At 37.7% G+C, this 19768-nt stretch overlaps 1 protein-coding gene across 1 annotated transcript in view; it reads left to right on the forward strand.

Annotated features, from left to right (window-relative positions):
• Positions 1-19768, forward strand: part of PAWR (pro-apoptotic WT1 regulator) — a 70155-nt gene that overhangs the window by 21274 nt on the left and 29113 nt on the right. Inside the window, exon 2 of the mRNA XM_058805345.1 lies at positions 14970-15098. Coding sequence (XP_058661328.1) covers positions 14970-15098 — 129 coding nt within the window. The remainder of the gene's footprint in view (positions 1-14969; positions 15099-19768) is intronic.

Genomic DNA, 19768 nt, shown 5'->3' on the forward strand with positions numbered 1-19768 from the left:
TAAAGCACTCTAGGAGTGTAATAAATAAAACAGACCATTGGATTGATTAAAAAGAAAAACAAAAAATTACAATTCTTGTCTCTTTTTTAAGAGTTTATAAGTTAGTTATGTATCAAAGCCAGCGGAGTCAGCTTAATCTTCAGTGTTTCCAACACTTGACTCCACACACAGATAAACTTCTCAACCAGTAGTTTTCAGATTTTTCCTCTGGAAGTATACAGCAGCATCTCTTACTGAGAGCTGTGGCCACTGCAGATTGGGTTGGACCTGTCCTGCACTCAGTAGAACCTTCATTCGTCTGCCAGGGAAGATCCTGCTTTAGACTTGGGGTTGTGGTCAGTAATCAGCTGTGATGGTGTTAGTATTGGGTTCTGTGCCTCTTATGTGCCTACCTCACTTAAGGCAGAGTTACTAATAGGGTGAGCTATAGCCCATTACAGTGGAAAATAAGGGAGTTGTTTTAAACAATAGGTTTGGATACTTTAAATGAATGTTTTCAGTTCTAAGGTCTGGTAGTATGGCCAAGGCCAAGTGCTACATTTCATTTGGAGGACCCATCTGACTTTAAAGTGCAATTCTTTTCCTCAAACAGTTTTTCAGTTATGATGTAAATCACGTTGTACCTTTCTGGTTAGATTGGTATTATTATGCTACATTGATTAGTACTTGCCATTAGGAGTACATATCGAAGAAATATTTCTGTTTTCTGCCCAGTGGAAATCAGTGTAAGTATTCACATTAAGAAAGGCTTTTCTAGGGAGTTGGTTCATCTCCAGTAAGGATAAGCATTTGCAAATAATCATGTCCAGAAAACTTTCTCTCGAAGGAGTTGTCCATAGTAGTCTCTGGTCTGGTAATACTCATTTCTAAGAAACCTTGGAATACTGGAGAAGTTTTCAGAGAATTTGATATATTTTATAATTACAAAAGCAATTCTAGGTTCATAAATTTAGATCAGCTAGATAGGAGTCAGTTCTAAGTAAATTAGTGGGAGATCTATTTTACCTCATTTTATTGACTAATGAACAGGCAGAGTAATTTAGCAGGTCTTTTTCTCCTACTATTTTAATTGAGACAATCACAGAACTCTGTTGTAGTGTTATATATGCATATGTATAACTACATATATACATATGTATATCTTGTGAATAGCTTGAAGGCAGAGGTTGTAAGAAAGGTAGTAATTTTTATTAAGCTAACAGGGAATGTAGATGAACTAGTGAACTAGTTTCTTCAGTAGGTGTGATATACTAATAGTGATTGAAGTTAATACTCTGGTGCAGTCATTTGGATAAGGTCAAGAAGGGAAAAATGTAATTTGGGAACTTCTATTCTTTGCTTAAGAAAAAAAGAGCCTGTAATCAAAGTGACATAAGAGCAGTTGTCCTCGTTCAGGGGAAACGTTCCAGAAACATCCCAACATCTTTTCTTGGCAGCGATGAGTGGGAATGTGTTTGAAAGCAAAGCAGATATGGAACAACTTTTTTTTATTTCCTTTCTTTTTTTGTTCCTTTGACCATTACCTTCTCAGATTTGAACTATGTTGTGCTTAGGGGAATTCTGATATGTACCTATGTCTTCTGCTGAAGAGCCAGCATGCTGCAATCCCATACATGTGAGAGCAGAGTTGCTCTGCTGCTTATGCTTGTTTCTCCCAGTTTGCTGTGCATCTGCAGGTGGTTTCTGTGGGATGTATGCATGAAGGTTGGTGAGGATAAATGTGTTCTTGGTGTGGTTTGTTATCCTTATTTGTTGTTTCTGTTGCCACTGCAACTCTTCCTGCAAGGAGTTTGCTATTGAAAACTCTTGGAAAATTAGGCTGCAGGGAGCCCTGAAGAACTGTCCAGTTTGTCATCTTGTCCCAACAGCATTCTTACACCTGTGTTATTCCTGATATTTATCTTCCATTGATGTGTACTTTAAAATCTCCAGTGATAAATATTCTTTTTCTAGACAAGCAGCTCTGTGCCCCTTTTTTGGATGTGGCTTTTTGTATGTTGTTGGGTTTTTTTTCTGTAACGTACTTGTTGTTCTTGCGACAAAGTCTTACTAGATTGAATGAAATGCATGAGTGAATCAGTCTGCATCCTATTTGCAAGGTGTGTTTTTGTTTTCACTAATCCAGCTGGTTGTTTACAATGTGAGCTGAGATTTTGGGAGAAAACCTTTTGTATCAGTAGTGAATGACTGTGAAAGCCCATGTAGGTGCTTGGTGCATAGATGTACCTGTGTCTTGCTTCCCTCTCCACAATTTAGAAACAGTTTTCAAACACAAACCATAAATAGCAAAGGAGCTACAGAAGAGAGTCAGAGCCTTTCATTATCCTAACTGCATTTTAATAAGATCTACATATTATAGAAATAAAGAGAGCCAGAAAAATCGTAGACCTCACTTATATTCCAGGCATACGCTACTGCAGCTAAATTATCAATACCTTCTTTTTATCTTTACAAGATATGTCATAAGTACAGTTTAAAAAAAGGCATAGAAGTATGTATGTATACAAAGCTCTACTTATAAAAAGGAGCTCCCTGTTCAAAAATGTGGAAAATTTTTCTTAAAGCAGAAATAAGAGAATACTAAAATCCTGGAAGTGTAGGGCATAGTGCAGTACTTGTGTTATGATCCTTTGTGGTCTTGTTTTAATGGATATTTTTTCCTCACATATGTTAGCAGGAGAAGTCACTAATGTGAGGTATGCTATGTATACAAGGTATACATATTTTAATGTGTTTTTGTATATTGTGCCAAGAGAGGGGTAATTCATTACAAATTTCACATGCTGTTAGGCCAGGTCTTTGTGCTGTCAGTTATGTTTGTGCACCTGTCATAATAAAAGGGCAAGTGGCAGCTCTGCAGATTTACATTTTTGGGATTAATTGAATTCATTTACTGTGAGATCAGGTAAACATGCCAGGACAGAAGGATGGGCAGTGCGGGCATCAGGATGAACAGAAGATGAGGCTGGGCTGTTTGACCAGACTGTAGGTATTCTGACTTCATGCTGTTTGTGTTGGCCAAGACAGGTTAAGTCCAGCTTGTTCTTGTCTCTCCATTCTATTCATTTATATTTGTGTTGCAGTTTTCTGTGAGTTGCAATGGCCCTGCTGCATGTGGAGCCAAGAAGGAGGAGCATGTTAATCCAGTGTTTGACTCTTGATGGGCTTTTTACCTGGGGAATGTTAACACAGGGCTGTGCTGTGGCATGGTGGTGAATCTTCCAGGTTGGATGCATGAGTTCTGCAGCTCTGTAGTAGTCCTCCTTCCCCAGCTTAGACTAATAGCAGCTGTGCAGGTTACAAAGGGAAAACTGCTCTGTAGCACATACAGCCTGCAGATTCAAGAAGTCACCCAGGCCTTGTGTTGGAGCTCTGAAGTCTGAATAAAAGTAGGTGGTGTTCAGTATTATCAGGGACACTATTTCTATCCCAAAACAGTTAATAATGTTTAATGTTAGTATTAATGTTAGTGCTTTTAGATGAATTTCTGTTGAACCCCTATTTCTTGGGTTTGAATTGCTGAGGTTTTAATTTTTCCATGTCCAGACTGCTTTAGATCCTTGCTTTTACCTGACTTGCCTGTGGTGCTCCTGGCACCCATTTGATCCTGTAGTTGGGTAGACCAGGGTGTACAAAATGCTGTTCACTTTTCATAGAGGTACCTTTCTGCTAGGAAATTACCCTGACATGGAGGAGATGCAGAGGATTGGTAGATGCCTTTGTGCAGGGGCAGGAAAGAGGGAGTTGGAGTAAAGCTAAATGGACCCTTGCTGATTCTAGCTGTTGTGGAACTTCAGCCCTTGCCCATTATGTTGTTAAATTTCTTAGGAATCTTGGGGGAGGGAGAAGTCTTGTTTTCTTGGCTGGACAAAGCAGTTGCAGGGGGACATGAAAATAAAAAAATAGGAAGCAGAAGTAAAATCAAAGCAATGCAGAGTTATTTCAGTGTTGAAATAAAGTTTGGCTCAACTTTAGGGTGAAGGTTCAGCTCTGATTGTATCTAGAGTAGTTTCCTTTCTTTAAATTGTCTAGTGCCCTCACACAGTTAGTCATAGATATGCAAAGAAACTTTGTGTTTCCACTTTATTTTAATATTGTTTGTGAGACTTTAGGATTCCTTGCTCTTCCAGATCTACTGCCAAAAGTCATGTGGCAGGGAGGGGAAAGAGTTTTAAATATTTACTGAACAGAAAACTGTATATATAAAGCCTTCTATACTAATTTTCGTTTTGTTTAGTGCAGGTGCTAAAAGGTTAATAGCTACCCTATCACATCTATTGTATCAAGAGATTCTTTTCTAACCTAAAGCAATGTTAATTTCCATTTAAGGAAGAATGTCTGCAGGAGCCAGTGGTATTTACTAACTGCGCCTGTAAAAACATTCCTTTTCACCCTCAGATGCTCACTCAGCCTTCTGTTTTCCAAGCGACATTATTACAGGCTTTAGCTTGTAGTCTGAGAAATGTTTTAATAACGTGAACAGCACAATCCTCATTCCTGACTACTCCTCGGGTACTTCTTTACTTCCTTTCCTCTGGTTTGGATTGGACTGAGAGTGTAGCAGCAGCTGGGGGGGACTTATTTTGTTGTTTTTGTGTGTGTGTGTGTACTCCTGTTAACAACGTGAAGATCCCTACTGGAGCATCATTTTATATTTGAAAAGGGTTTTTGTCATTAAGATTCTTTAAATCAAGGGACAAAAGTCTGATTTTAACTCTCCTTTGGCTGTGATAGGTAATTATACAAGACAAATTGAATGGAATCTCATTTCCAGTGTTATCAACTCATGTGAATTCCTCTCCTTGTCCTCTTTGGTTAGAGTGACAGGCTGTTGGGCTGGACACAGCAGTGGCTCAGGGCTGCTCCATGGTAACGGAATGAATGCTTCTGCCCTGTGCTACCTACAGGCTGCCTGTCATTGTTTACCTTTCTTTCACTGAGGAATGGTAAAGCTTGAATTACCTTGTGTTTACCACCGTTTGGTCTACAGAAAACAACACATGTGAACAGTTACCATGGCAAACATGATGCATGTTAATTCTGCATCAGTCTTAACCTTAACTTCGTGCTTTCATTACACTCAATAGAAAGGGGGAAGGGGCATTCCCTTTCTGTTCTGTGCCTCATCAAGGGAGACCTTTGCCAGTGCCTTGGGTCTGGAACACAGAGCAAATCCGTTTCACCTTGTAGCAAAGTTTCCCAGTCACCAGTAATGGGCAGATTTCTGAGTATTTCAGAAGAGAGAACTTTACCCAATATTCCTATTTTGAAGTTAAGAAATGCACGGTACGGTTGATGTTATGAAAAAAGATATTAAATGTTTTATAAGCTGAAATCTCAATGATTTGCTTGAGATGTCTCGTCTCAGGCTCCTTGCTTGAGCTGTTGTCTGTGTCAGGATGGGGTGGCATACAAATAATTGATGGCTGAAGACCTGGCCAAGGCTTACACTATATTGTATGCTAGTAACTCTATAGCTAAAAAAAACCCCAGAATTCTATCAGTCACTCAACAATTAAAATAACAGTAACAGAAAATTGCCTTTTTTGTATAAATTCTGCACTGGTGAATGTAAGCTTTTATTTATCCAGCATTTTCTGTGTTTTATTTATTCATGCTTTGTTCTGGTTTGATTTCCTGTAGAAATAGCATTGCTCTCTTACGGAATGAGTGACAGTAGTGTAAGGTTCCAGTGAGTGAAGTTGTTTTGGACCAACTGTGTGATGTGACTCATTCCTCCCATTATGATCCTGTACTATGATTTCTTCACACCTGGATGGATTCGGTTTTGTGTCTATGCACGTTGTTCTCTGTTCTGAGGACACCATATTCAAATGCTACTTTTGTATTAATATACTTGAATGTCTGGTACTGTTTAGTGTGCACATGAAATACTCTTTAGTGGCAAAGTCTTGTCTATTTGCATGTTCTCACACTGAAATCCTAGTTTTTCTTACCTACTGGAAGTGTAGTGTGCCCAGCTCTGTTTTAGACCTGGTAATCAAAATATGAAAATTTTTGGATGCATGTTGCAGGGAAAATTCGGCAGCCCACTCTGACAGTGACAGAAAGATCACAAAAACAAGTACCTTGTGTAGTTTTGCTTCTCAGACCAGTTGAAACAGATGTCTCCTTTGCTTGCTTGGTTATTTTTGCTGCTGTAATAGCTGTTTACTTGAGTAGCTCCCTCTCACCAGGCATCAGCTACATGTTCTTTCTGTGAGCCTTTCCCACAGCTCTTTATGTCTCCCACGCTTTCTCCTCCTCACTCCCAAGTCAATACCATAGTTCCTTTAGTTCCTCCCAGAGCTTTTGAATGGGAAGAGTCAAACACCTGCTGAGCCGGCTCAGGGCTGTGTGCAGAGGAAGGGTAACTGCCTGTTTTGTCTAGTCCTTGAATTACTCTGGCAGCTAATCTGCATATTTCACTTGTAGCAAGCTTCAGTTAGCTCCCTCACACTTGTGCAACTTTCATGTCTTAAAGAATCTCTTACTAAGTATTAATTACTGTCTGGAACACAACATGCACACACCCACCAGCACAAGTGACTTCAGAAAGATAGGGGCACAAAAGAGCTGCCATTCCTGAGCAGTGTGCATAAGAAGCAAGGATACAAGTGGAGGTAACAGAAGACTCTTGGGCTGTTAACATGTAAGAGTGCACTATGAGAACCTGGACTGGATTTTATCAAGATACTTGTACATTGATATATTTATAAAAAAAGTGTTGGTAATGCTCCAGAGGGAAAGGACTTCCCTACAAATACAGAGCTAAAGAGTGATTTAGGAAGTCTAGGTTGGGAAACAGCTTCACAGAATTGTCACTAGGATTAATCTGTAGATATAAGGTGTTCTCCCAGGAAATTGTTAAAATATTGACTTGACTTCAAACTTTTTTCATCTTACTTGGTTATATCTGTCCTGTGGAGGCTTCAGTACCACAGATGTGCTTTTTCTCCTCCACAGTTTTGATCAGTGCTGTCTATTCCTGATAACAGTGCTCAGTCCATCAAAAGTGCTTGTTTATTGCCTTGGAAATCAAATTCAAACTTTTTTTTTTTTAATCCAGATAAGTGCCTATCCTATTTGAACTCCTTTTTCAGTACTGCTTTTCCCATCTCTGATTAGTGCACTTACTTGTGTTAGGACTCAAAAGAAGCACCTGGAAGAGCAGAAGATCTGATTGATTTTTTTTTTTTAAATCAGTTTTTCTGTGGTTTGAGATCTCACTTCTAAATGAGAAGTGTAGTGCAACTCTCAAAGAAGTATTGTGCCAAAGTTTTCTTTTTCCCTTTGGGATGGGTTCTGAGTCTGTTGTCCTGGCTTGCCTGTGCTCAGTCGTTTTTCATCAGCCTTTTTGCCTTTGTTTAGTTTGACCAATCCCACACCCACTGTATGTAAACAATGAATGAGATTCAGTGAGTAGAAAAAGAGAAATGACAACTAGCCCATTAGGCAGGAGAGCAGAAGCCTATGAAGTTGCTGCATTTAAAAAAAAATAATTAAATGCAACTTGATATTCAGACAGTGTAAATGGCTACAAACTGCATGCTTTAGGGGATAGGATAGTTAGAAATACAGTTCCACTGATTAACCTGTTTGGTCTCCTTTTAGAACATTCTTCCACTACTGACCTCATCTTTATTTCTCTTCAGACGCACCATAGATGTACTGGGGGCAAGAATGTTCTTGTTACATGGTCACATTAAAAGGAATAATTCTGCTTTGAAAATAGCTTGCTAATCTTCTCCAAGATCTGTTTTCTCTCCCTGTTTCTGTGGCTTTAAAGAGAAGGGTCCTCAATCTGTATGCTTTTTTGCTACATGACAATAAGACTTTCTCTCATTTGGAGCATTGTTTCTGTTTGCTAAGAAATACATGGCAGTGAAAGTCAAAGTGATGGTGGTTACAGACATTTTTACTCCATTATCTGTTGCTTGAGTGGCTTTTTTTCAGCCATTGCTTACATGCACTCTAATACCAACATCTCTCAAAATCATACCTAATGCAGGAGCCAGTTTAATAGAAAAAGTAGCATAGGTGAGCATCAAGCATCTAAATGATCACTTTTTTTCTATACATCCAGGAAGAGTTCTCTTTTCTGCTCTTGCAGTCTGTGACTGTAGTTTCCTACCATCTGTGGCATGATGCAAACTAATAGATATTTCTTTGTGGACAGTGCAAATGTTTTTAACAGATCTCTTTTTTTCCCCTGGCTGAACCAGGCAAACTTTGTTTTACCAACTTTCTTCTGCTCAATCACTGGTTTGCCATCTTTGTTTCAGATAGGATGCATCATTTCAGAATGCTTATTAGGAGGTTAATGAGACTGGTTTGGTGACTGACTCCACTTCTGTGTGTGTGTGATTTTTGGGACCATTTCTGTAACTTCTGGATTCATATGTTCAACACTATTAGTAATTTCTGTACAGACAATTTAGGTTTTATTAACTCTTTACCAGATGTCCACCATCAACAGAGGAGGGAAAAGACATGTTACTGTCAAAATAGAAGTAAGGAGCAGTGTGCAAAATTTGAATGAGGAGAGGAATGTTTATTTTCATTCTTGGCTCACAGAGATGTGCTATGTAAGGACCCTATACTTCTGAAAGACAGATCAATACCAACAGCATTAGGAGAGTTTGGCTGCTTTTTTCTTACACCCTTTATTTGATATTGATTCATATTTTCTTTTTAAGAGTGTAGGATTGGGATATTTTCTGGATGACTCATAATTCTATTCATATAATTTCCCCGTGGAACAGGTGAAAACAGTTGGATGTCATTGCATAAGGATCCTCAGCCATTGTTGCTGCTTGATCGTTCTGTTCTTAGGTGCTGATCAGTCAGAAGGGCTCTCAAATGCTAACCATCAGTTCAGTTAAATAGTTTGGTGCTTAATTCTGATGTTTGCCAGTCCATAATTTTTATTGTCTCTCTATTTTCTAGAAAGATTTTAATAATGCTCAATAGCTTGTCTTTTGCAAGACAAGTTTTCTTGTATCCCTGGAATTTTACTCTGTAACTTTCTTATCATGTACTAAGTAGTTAAATTAAGCATAACCACCAATCATTCTTGACAAGCCTTGTGATAAAGGATTTTTGGGTGATTAGTTTAAGTTAAACATTTGACTTTTGAACTCATTCTTGTGGTATGTTTGAAAACACTGGTGACCAAACAGTGTTTTTTGATGAATAACAAACTGCAAACATTGCTGCTTTTTGTTATTATAATGAGGGATAATTGACATTCTGGTGTTGATGCAGTTGATGTTTTACATAAAGCTTTAAAAGAATTCAAAGTACTTTGTTATTTTGCTCTTAATACAGGCAAATATGCTGGGTTTTTTACCCGAAACATTTCTAAGAGGATTTTGAGACTTTAAATTGTATTTGCTCTGGAATATAATTGAATGTACAAAGTAGGTACTTATAAATTCTTGTTATGGGTGAGAAAAGGATAGAGTTAAAAAAATGTAAATGTGACTTATAATCAGGAATGCTGTGAATTTTGTAGAGCAGGATGTGCATTTGACTGATCTATGTGATGCTCGTCTTTTAGGATTGCTTTGTTGGCAGCATGGTCAAGGATGAGTGAATCCTGTGGCTGCAGTCAGCTGTGCTCTGGCCCACCTGCTGGGCACTGACCCATTCTTGTCCTAGGGTCTCTTTTGATCTCAGATACCAAAGATTCCTGCCTTTGCTACTTTTCTGTGTTAAAAATCCATGCTTGTGATTATACTAATGGTTGATACTGGACTGCTCCAGTTACAGATGTAGACTTTTAGATGTGCACAAAAATCATGTGGATAAGGTGTTGCAGTTCAGTGTCCTTTTGTGGGCTGTCTTAATGTGAAAATTGAAGTCTTAAATTAGATCTTTAGCTGCATAATTGATGCAACTGCTTGTAGGTTTTAGACAGTTCCTAGGAATAACATTATTTGTTTCACCTCTATAGGAATGGTTTTCAACTTGTAAAGAAAAGCACTTCAGCAAGTGAAATGTGATGAAAGGCTTACTTTCATCACATTGGAAAAAGATGCCATTTTTCCAATTATACTGTCATTCCAATAAAAAGATTTTATTACTCTAAATGTGTCTTACTGAAGTATTTTGGGTGTTGTCTGGACAGTGTAATAAAAGTGTGTTATTAATATGGTTAGAATTAGTGTGTCAGAGGGGAAAAGATACGTAATCTTAAATCATAGAGGTTTGGGATATTTGCTTGGTTTTGATGGGAGGAGATGACAGAAGCCTTTGATACTATGCAAAGAGATAGGGAGATGGTATTTAGCTGATACCAGAGTTGTGCATGGTAAAGCAAGGAAGCATTTGGTTCTCAATGTTGCAGTAAGAAGAGTGATTATAGAGAAATCATGTGTAAGATATGTGTAAGATAGTTGTCTTTTATTCCCAGTTAATTTTCCAGGTTTTTCCTTGGTCAGCCAAAGGAAAGATAATGTTGAATTTCAAAATGTATGTTGCAGTAGTTAATTGCCTGGATAAGTTTTTTCAGAGTTAAAAGCTATTATATCCTGTCTTGTATTTCTACTGTTGAAGCTTTTAGAAAATACTTACATTTAATAGAAACCTTTGCAGTTTTACAGTGTTTTGAGGTGAAGTTGTGATAGTGCACTTTGAACTTTTTCTCAGCATGGGAAATATTCTTATAGTAAAATTGATTTTTTAAAATTACCTTTTTAGATTGTCTGTGGTTGTTTCAGGGAAATGGGAGGATGCCTCGATTTGTTTCCTCTCTGACATTACTACCATGGTTAAGGTAGGAGAGCCCATCGAGATAACTGATGGTGCTTGTGATGTAGAGTTTCTGTTTATTGCCCAATATGAAGCTGAACATGAGTTTTAACTGAGAGTACATATCTGCCTGCACATCTTGCTGTACTGGTTAAATATGGAATTATCTTAAGTGCTCATCATTTACAAAAAACTGATGTAGCACAACCATTCCTGGAGTTCTGCGAAATAAGTAGTTTGAATGGGCTTGTATCTGGTCCAGGCAAAATCAATTGAGCTAATTAAAACTGCTGAAAGGAACCTGACTGACCTTTCATGAAATGAGCTGAGAGCCCTCAGTTATGTGCTGTAAGGCAGAAGCAGGTTAGTGCAGGAAAGGGGTTGGGAACGGGGACATTTTGACTCAGTGTGGTTCCTTGTGGCAAGAGCGGCTTGTGCATACTTATAAACTGATCTGCATGAGATAGAAATATTGCTTCTTTCCAGGGAAAAGACAGCCCTTCCCCAACTTTTGCTTGTTCTTAGCAATGCACAAATATTTATAGGAGGCAAACCAGTGAATCATTAGAAATGTTCTTTGTACAGTTTCTCCTTAAACTGGGGGTGGTGGTGTGCTGGAATGTGGAGATATCTTTGTGGCAGTTTCTTTCCTCAGTCTGATTCTTTTGAAAGCATCTTAGTCTGCTTGTATTTTCCATATTAGAGGTTTACAAAAAATGTTTATACTACAGCTTCAAACATCTACTGAAATCCTAGAAAACCTAAAAAATTTCTGTGGATTCCTTATATTAAGATCAGATGTGGGAATGTCACATTGAATATCTGCTATACAAAACTCAGATGATTTTAATGGAAAATAAGAATCTGAAATGGTATGTGCCTAGTGGCAAAATAAAAAAAGCAGAGGAAAGGGAATGGACAGAGAGAATTATATAATGGGTCAGAATTACACCTCAGTGGTTACAAGTCCATTTCTCTGCTGTGCTGACAGAGAAAGTAATTGCTGTACTTACGTCTTTTTCAATGATGTGAAACTAGTTTTTACAGCAAAGTGCAGTATTTGAGAGAGCCTGCAATGTGAACAACACAGTAATCCAGCTAATTGAAATGTCTTGTGGGCTGAGGCAGTTTCAGCTGCAGGGCAGTTTGAAAAAACTCGGTTTTTAAAGTGTCTAACAACACTTTAAACATTTTTAATTTTTTCAATAATATTGTATCAACCCTCACAAAGCGAAATGTGGTTTTATTGATTTTTATTCCTCTAAAAATTAGCTAAGAACATAAATGGCAATAATACTAGCAATTAAAAACTGAAGATGAAGTGCATAAGCGGGATATTTTCAATAAGAGAGCTTATTTCATCATGAGTCAAAACTAGGGGATTTCCTTTTAAGGCTAACGGTTATTGAAGCAAAACTTAATAACTTCCTCAAAGGCAGCGAAAGGTTTAAATGATGTAGTTGTGAGCATGTTGATTTGTGCTCAGCCTGCATTTTGTAAACATTGTGTGAATTGGTTTGTCTGCTTGTTTGGAAGGGGAGCACAACCTTTGTGTTTGGGAAAGCACGGCCTCTGACAGTGACTATGAGTCTGCTTTGGGGCAGGAGGGCATTGGCAGCCCTGGCCAGATGTGCTGTGCCAGCCATGGATGGTGGCTGCCAACCTGCGCTCGTGACCCCTCACCTCTTTCAAGATAAAAAACCTGGTGCTTCTGTGGTTCTCACCACTCAAACTTGTGCTGGCCTCAGCTGGTGGGACACCTGCTGCAGTGAAGGGAACTGGAGCGGGGAACAAGCCCCCATAGCCTTTAAAACAATTAGATTTACATAAACTGTTTAACAGAGACTGTTCCGTGCTTGGGAAGAAGGCCTTTAACCTTGGAAGTATGGATTATTTGGCGTGGTTAAATACCTTTCAATGGTACTGATTTGCAGACTTTGGTGATCTTGGACCTTCCTGAGAAGAAAGGAAGGGGTGGGAATGGACATTGCTGGCAAATCCCAACTGTTTAGTTTAAAATTATATGGCTAGAACTTTCATACCAGATTTTGTTCCTGTGGAAAATTGCTGAAAGAATGTAGCAGATGATCTTATATTAAAAGAGAGAAGAACATTATTCATTACAGATGTAATTATATTCAGAGCAAAATATTTCTGTTGACCATTCATTGTCTTTGGAAATCTTCTGAGAAGCATGTATCTGAAGGAGAGGATTTCCGGAGAAAGGTACACTTACCTACTTAGTCACTACTAAGACTTTTCCTACAATATTGGTATTTGAGCTTCATTTTTCTCCTTAAAGAATGTTTTCCCTTGAAAATGCAAAGTTGTTTCCATTCTCTGTTGTGACAACTTGGAGACTGAAGACCAATCTGAAAATGTTTCTGTTTTTCTAACACAGTATCATTCTTCATCTGTATGACACTATTTAAAATTTACATGATAACTTGTGTACCTCCCAGTTCTTTCTGAACAAGGCTGACTTTGTAAGAGGCAAAGATGACTCCACTTCTTGTTGTGGTAGGGCCTTATTATTTGTTATTGTGTCACTTCATAATGGCTTAATATGGTAATGGGATAAATTAGGACATAAGTCTATGCCATAAAAATTAAGTTTTACAGTTTGTAAAAGGTAGAGGATGTTGATTTAAAGATCATTCCCTAGAATGTGCCATGGCAGTGTTTTTTAAATGCTTTGTTACAAATGACCCTAAAGAATTACATTGAATATTTGTAATTATTTTATTAGAAAAGACTCATTGAAAGTGTTTTTGAATGTGTAATAATTTAGCCATGGTAACCTTCTAAGTGTGCCTTAGTGAAAGGAGCAGGTCTGCATGAGTTGCATTGAAAGGTTGGTTAGAAGTAGACCAGTGAAATTGCATTAGTGTTGCTGTCATGAGCACTGCTGTGGAGAGTTTAAATGGCTTTTATTCAGATTCACTTGTGGAAACATATCCCTTTCTGGTGTGCCAGTTTTCAACACGTGTATCACCAGAGTGTTTGCTTTGGAGGAGCTGGAGTTAGTTTTTGATATACTAGTGCTGTTTTCAACTAGCAAATAACACTGGCTTTATTTTTAAAGATACTGTATTCCAGCACTCTCATTATATATTTTTGACTAGTTTGGTGTCCTTTGTGTAAGATGATGACAGAGATTGTCAGTACCTGAGCCTCAGAATACTGACTTAGTTTTTACTGCATTAGAAATGTCAACTGAAATAATTTGACATTCATCTTTGTTCTCTGCTAGTCCTGTTCTCTGTTTCTCAAGGTACTGTACATCAATCTAGAAGCTTTTTGATGTCTTAAACTGGTTATTTCCCTGGTTATTGTGTTTCTGTACAAGGTTTCACACATCTCGTGTTCTGATGTAGAGTGCTGGCAAACAGCTTGTGATGTCATGGTCAGATTTTTTTTTTTTTTTTTAGCTTTGCTTGAAGTTGGTGTTCTAACATAGCTGACTTAGCCCAAAGCTGGCCTTAACATGGCTTTGAGCTAAAACAGAGGCTGTAATACTGATTATTTATATTTTTATTTACTTGCCTACTTACTTTTACTGTCTCTGGCCTGACAGCAATCAGTGCTTTAGAAACTTAATCCTCTGAAAGCAAGTATTTCAGCAAATCTAGTATGAAACATTTGTGCTGAAGGGTCAAAACGTTACATATGTGTGTAAAACTGTGAGTAATTAATGACTGTCCAAGTCATTAAAAAATTACTGATTTTCAATGGTAAATTTTCAAAGAAAAAATGAAAACCAAGAGGGCCAAAACTAAAATGGGTGATTGAGACTGACACTTCAACCTCAGCAGGTGCCACTATGTTAAAAAAGATCAGTTGTTGAGTGAAGAGTACAATTAACTTTTTTTTCTTTTCGGGATTTCCTGAAAATCTCTTGTGTAAAGGTAATACAGTTGCACATGGCAGACAGGGTTGTAGAATCATTCCAGTGAAAGAAAGTTCAGGTGTAGCCCAAACTCCTGCTCACAGGAGGATTAGCACTGAACTTGCCCAGATCATGTTTTGATTATCTTACTTTTGTCAGGAAGAAAAAGCTGTTTAGTTGGAAAGAAAAGCATTTAAGCATTTAATTAGAATTTCCTGAAATATGAAATTAATATTTGAAGATATTCACTGATGCATGAATTTTGTGAAATATGTGAAGCAGCATACAAAGACTATAACTAATAACCAAATATTTTTAATTTTAGAGCCTTGATGAGTATGAAGATGATGAAGCAGGGCAGAAGGAACGAAAGAAAGAGGATGCTATTACTCAGCAGAACACGGTACAAAATGAGAGTTCCAGTGCAGATACCTCTTGCTCATACTTACTGCAGGTGAGATCTTAACGTTGTTTGTTTTAGCATTTTACTCCAATTTAAAACTTGTACTGCGTTCTTCTTTCTATTTCTAAAGAGTAGATTATACCTACATGAAAAACCCCCTAAAGTTCAGGAGTTGACACATTGCTGGAAACAGAGTATGAGGTTCCATTCCACAAATGTAATACTACTGAGATGAAGATTCTGACAACAGAATCTTCTGTTTCTGTAGAGGTCTTGAAGGTAATAGTTTTAATGTTCATCATAGAACCTAATGTTTAGTGAGGGGAAAAGAAACTGGGAAATTCAAGTAAAAATGCTGACAGGCATAGAATATTCAATTAATTGGAGGTAGCCTCCTAAATCAGGACACATTTTCCTAATTTATTTTGTTTATTGACTTCTAATTACTGATTCTAGGATTGAAACCAACACACAAACTCCTAGGGTAAACAGCCCTTGCCTCTGTGTAACCTTTTCTCCCTTTTTATTTCTTTCCAATCCCCATGCCACACTGATTCCTGCAGTCCCCTCCCCCTGACATCAAAACATTACCAGTTATGCCTGGTACACCCCTCCTTCATACTACACCACCTGTGGCAAATGTTCTGTCTCTTTCCTGAGTGCTCTGAGTCTCTTTAGCCAGTCTTGTTTCTCCTTCTGTTACCTAACAGCATGTACAAACCCAGCTGTACTAACTGAGGCCATCCAGCTCTGCCTGTTGACTCCAACAGAGGCAACAGCACATGCACAGTGAGAAAAAAAATGCAAACAAACCAAGCACATGGTGGTCATGGGTAGTTTTGTAACCATCCATAACTAGAGGTGGCATGGCTGGATTGGTGAATCTGGATGCATTTTCCTTCTGAAATTTGGCCTAGTCTTTCATCTGCTTGTGGATGCCTTTAGTGTTAAGAGCCTGGGGCAGAGAAGTCTACAGCTTAATTACCTGGAATGTCAAGATTAGTCTCCTTTTGTTCAAGTTGAATCTGTTATTTTCCATGTTTCCATGTGATTTCAGCAAAGTGTCCTAGTGGAAGACATGGGGAACAACTGCTTCCCAGTTATGTGACTGATGGCTCCTCTCCCTGTTCCCTAGGCTGAATAATTATATTTTACTTGGCTGTTCCTCATACAGGAGTAACTCAATAACATTCTCTACTTTCCAATTTGACTCTGTTTTGTTTGGTACCCGAAAACAGAACCAATGAAACATTCAGTATAACATGCAGTCATAGAGTGGTTTAGTGGTGGGGTTTGTTTTGTTCTCTGTTTCTTTCCTAATAATTCCTGATGCCTATTTGTCTCCTGAGCCCTGAATTTACTGTTTATGTTGTGAATGTCTAATCTAACTTAACATTTTTCAAGTTATCTGTGAGTGAGAATAACCAGCTCAGAAGTCAATGCCTGTGTAAATTTAGAAACATGTTCACCTTTTGTTTCACTTATGTACACTATACTTATGTACATTAAATTTAATCTCCTGTTCCACCTCCCAGTCACTCCCAATAAAGGAGTCATGCATGTTTTAACAGTTGATCTGTATCTTTTCTGTTCTGAGTAGCATCTGTGGGCATCTCCTCCCCAAACACATTGAAAAGCCCAGGTTCCTGCACAGGTTCCTGTGACATTGTTGTGGTTGTTCCATCTACTGTGAAAGCTGACTATTGGGTCCACCGTTATTTCCTGCCTTTCCACCAGTGGACATTCTCTTTTATTCTAAGAGGAGATTACTTTCTTGAGTAGGCTTTGGGGAGTGCCTTTGAAATGCAGTATGCTGCCATTCAAATGTCTGTCCTGGACATGTTTTTATAACTTAAAAAAGCTGTATTAGATTTGCAAAGTGTAACTATTCTACAAATGCCCTGATGACTCTTCCACATGGTATCATATTTACTTACTTATTCCTTAGTTGTTCTAGACTTACTAGAAACACTTTATTCTGTATAAATATCAAGTTTACTCCTCTATAGTTCTGTGTTTGTTTAAGAATCTTCTTGAGGATGATGTTTATGTTACCCTGTGGTACTAGGGCAGTTTTAAATGAGATGTTCCATTTAATCTTGAGTAGTTCAGCTATTATATTTTTCAGTAACATCAATAGTTTCTTCAAAGCTCAAGGAGTAAATAGCTGCCTCAGTCTGGTAGGTAACATTTTAAAATTTCTTTTATTTTTTTTTTTTTCCACATTTTAACAGTGCTTCTGCTGTAAATAGACTGTTCTCCAGAGGGAGTGCTCTGATATGACGCTCTTACCATTCTTTTCCATGGTGAACATGAACAAAAATATTTCTTCAAATCAACTGTCTCCTCTGAGTATGCCTCATATAACCAGATCTGTTGTCTTTGCAGATGTGTCAGGAGCCATCACGCCAAAAAGTTTTTATGCTTTTCTCCAAGTTGTTTGTAAGACTCTTTCTTGGTCACTCTGTTTTCACTTCTTCAGTAGATATTCCAAAAGTTTTAATTCTTAGTTTCTCCTAGTGGTATTATATAATGCTTTGCCTATATTCCCGTGCCCTCTTTTTTTCATCCATATTTTCTATTCTTCTTGACAAGCAACCTAAGTTTATTTACCAAACCGTCTGTATTAATTGTCTTGTACATTTCCAAGTTTGTCACCTCTCTCCCAGCAGGCACTACTTCTTTGTTGACAGAGCTCAGCAGGAGTGTCGTGTCTCCAACAATACAGAAATGAGCCCCAGGTCTCGGATCTGGCAGAGGCCCAGGGTGGCACATGTACAGAACAGATGGAACCTTAGAAAGTTGCAGCTACTAAGGTTTAATCAGTTTACTCCTGGCTCTGTCAATTCACTTTTTATTAGAAGACTTAGAACTTGCCCATTTTCAACAGAAATTGACAGTAGTGTTATTTCAGCTTTGATGACTTAATTTCCTTTTGATTCTACTCTGTCCAAGACCTAATACTTTTTAAAAGTAGAGCTTATGTTGCAGATGTAAGAACTAATTTTAAGTTGCCATTGACCAATATATATTTTACTTCCGTGTACTAAGCAGAATAAATACATTTCTGTAGTTACAGCTATTCGCCCCCATTTGTCCATTCTTATTATCATTTAATGAAATTTGTAAGTACATAATTATTGTGAAAATGGTAAATAAAATGGTATTGACTTCATATTTGATGAGGAAATAAGTTGTTGGATAAGGTTTTTCTTTCCAGTCCTTAATCTGATTTTTCAGTTCCCTTTTAATATTGTCAGAGGCTGTGGTTCTCATTTTCTTAGGCAATATGTACATTTTTTGAAAACTCTGTCTGAATTGGAAGTTCTTCATCCAAAGCGCAGACTCACCAGGTTTGTTAAGAATAGATCCAAAAATACAGCAGATTTGAGTATTTTCCCCGAAGCAGAGCTATTTGACTTGAAATTATCTTCTGAATTATTTTATATTGGCAGTATAGAAGGTGGTAGTCTTGCAATGTTACAAGCACTGAAAAACTGTTGCAATCAAAGAATTTGTTGTGTAACTTTAGAAAAAGATAGTGTGGATAGCCACATCTCAACAGTAAATCCTCTCCAGACACAAGTGTTATGTCTGACTCTGACTTTCTGGCTCGATTTTCCTCCTGTTCTTAGTAGGACTAAAATCCTATTCAGATTGTTCTGATCTTGTGAGTTGTGGTACTGTGGGCTACACCAGTGATGTGTATGGAGATGCACACTGAGGGTGAGAAGTCATATATCAGTAAGCCTAGAACTCTTACAAACGAGCTAGAAAATCTGTAATGCCGAGGACAAGCATAGATAAAACTCCTACTTTACAAGTTAAGGTTTCTACTTTAATTACCAGACACTGAAGATTTCTAGTTACAGAAATCTAGCTCTTGTTTAGCAGAGATGGCAAAATTGAAAATAGTGCAAAGCTATTTGACATCAATGTTTTTCTTGCAGGTAGATAGAAATGATGCGTTCAAAGTAGTGAACATGTCTTCATTGAAAATAGTGTTAGGGTTTATGTGCTATACAGAAAGCTTGCATCCAAAAAACCTGCAAGATTTGGCTGATAAAAACAATTTGTTTAATGAAGATTTATTTTTAAGTCTTTTAGAAAACTTTGAGTTTCAGAATGTGGAAAAGATGTTACTGTTAGCTAATACTCAAAAAACCCCTGCCAAAAACCACCATATGCAAGACCTTTATAACAAAACATTCAGGTTTGCTGATATTATGGTTATGTGCCTCTTGGAATTCAGTTGTTTGTGCATCTGACCTCCTAAAATATGTCCCAAATATGTGCCCTTCTTCATGTAATCATGTGGCAGTAGGGTTAACATAACTTAATGGTCATTAAAAAGTGATATTTGAGCATGGTAGTATGTTGTGATGTATATGTCACCTTATGGTGTTCTTGGAAAATTGGAGAGCCAAAATGATGTATATGTCACTTTATGGTGTTTTTGGAAAATTGGAGAGCCAAGGGGAAGGCTGAGAAGATTAAGTCAAAGCTAATATAAAGACTTGCAGTGAGACACACATATATAGGTCCTCCATCCATTAAAATCTTCAAATTACAACTGTCTGTTTTTTGGTAGTTATTCTATAATAATACAGAAGTATCATTCTCAATACCTTGGAAAGGGTTTGAAATACTTTGTTTTATGTTATCTTTGGTTCCTTTCTGCTTGAATTTTATCTTAAATGTTGTAATGTCTGTGAATGCTA

This window comes from Ammospiza caudacuta, chromosome 5 (assembly GCF_027887145.1).
Source record: "Ammospiza caudacuta isolate bAmmCau1 chromosome 5, bAmmCau1.pri, whole genome shotgun sequence".
NCBI classification, from domain to species: domain Eukaryota; kingdom Metazoa; phylum Chordata; class Aves; order Passeriformes; family Passerellidae; genus Ammospiza; species Ammospiza caudacuta.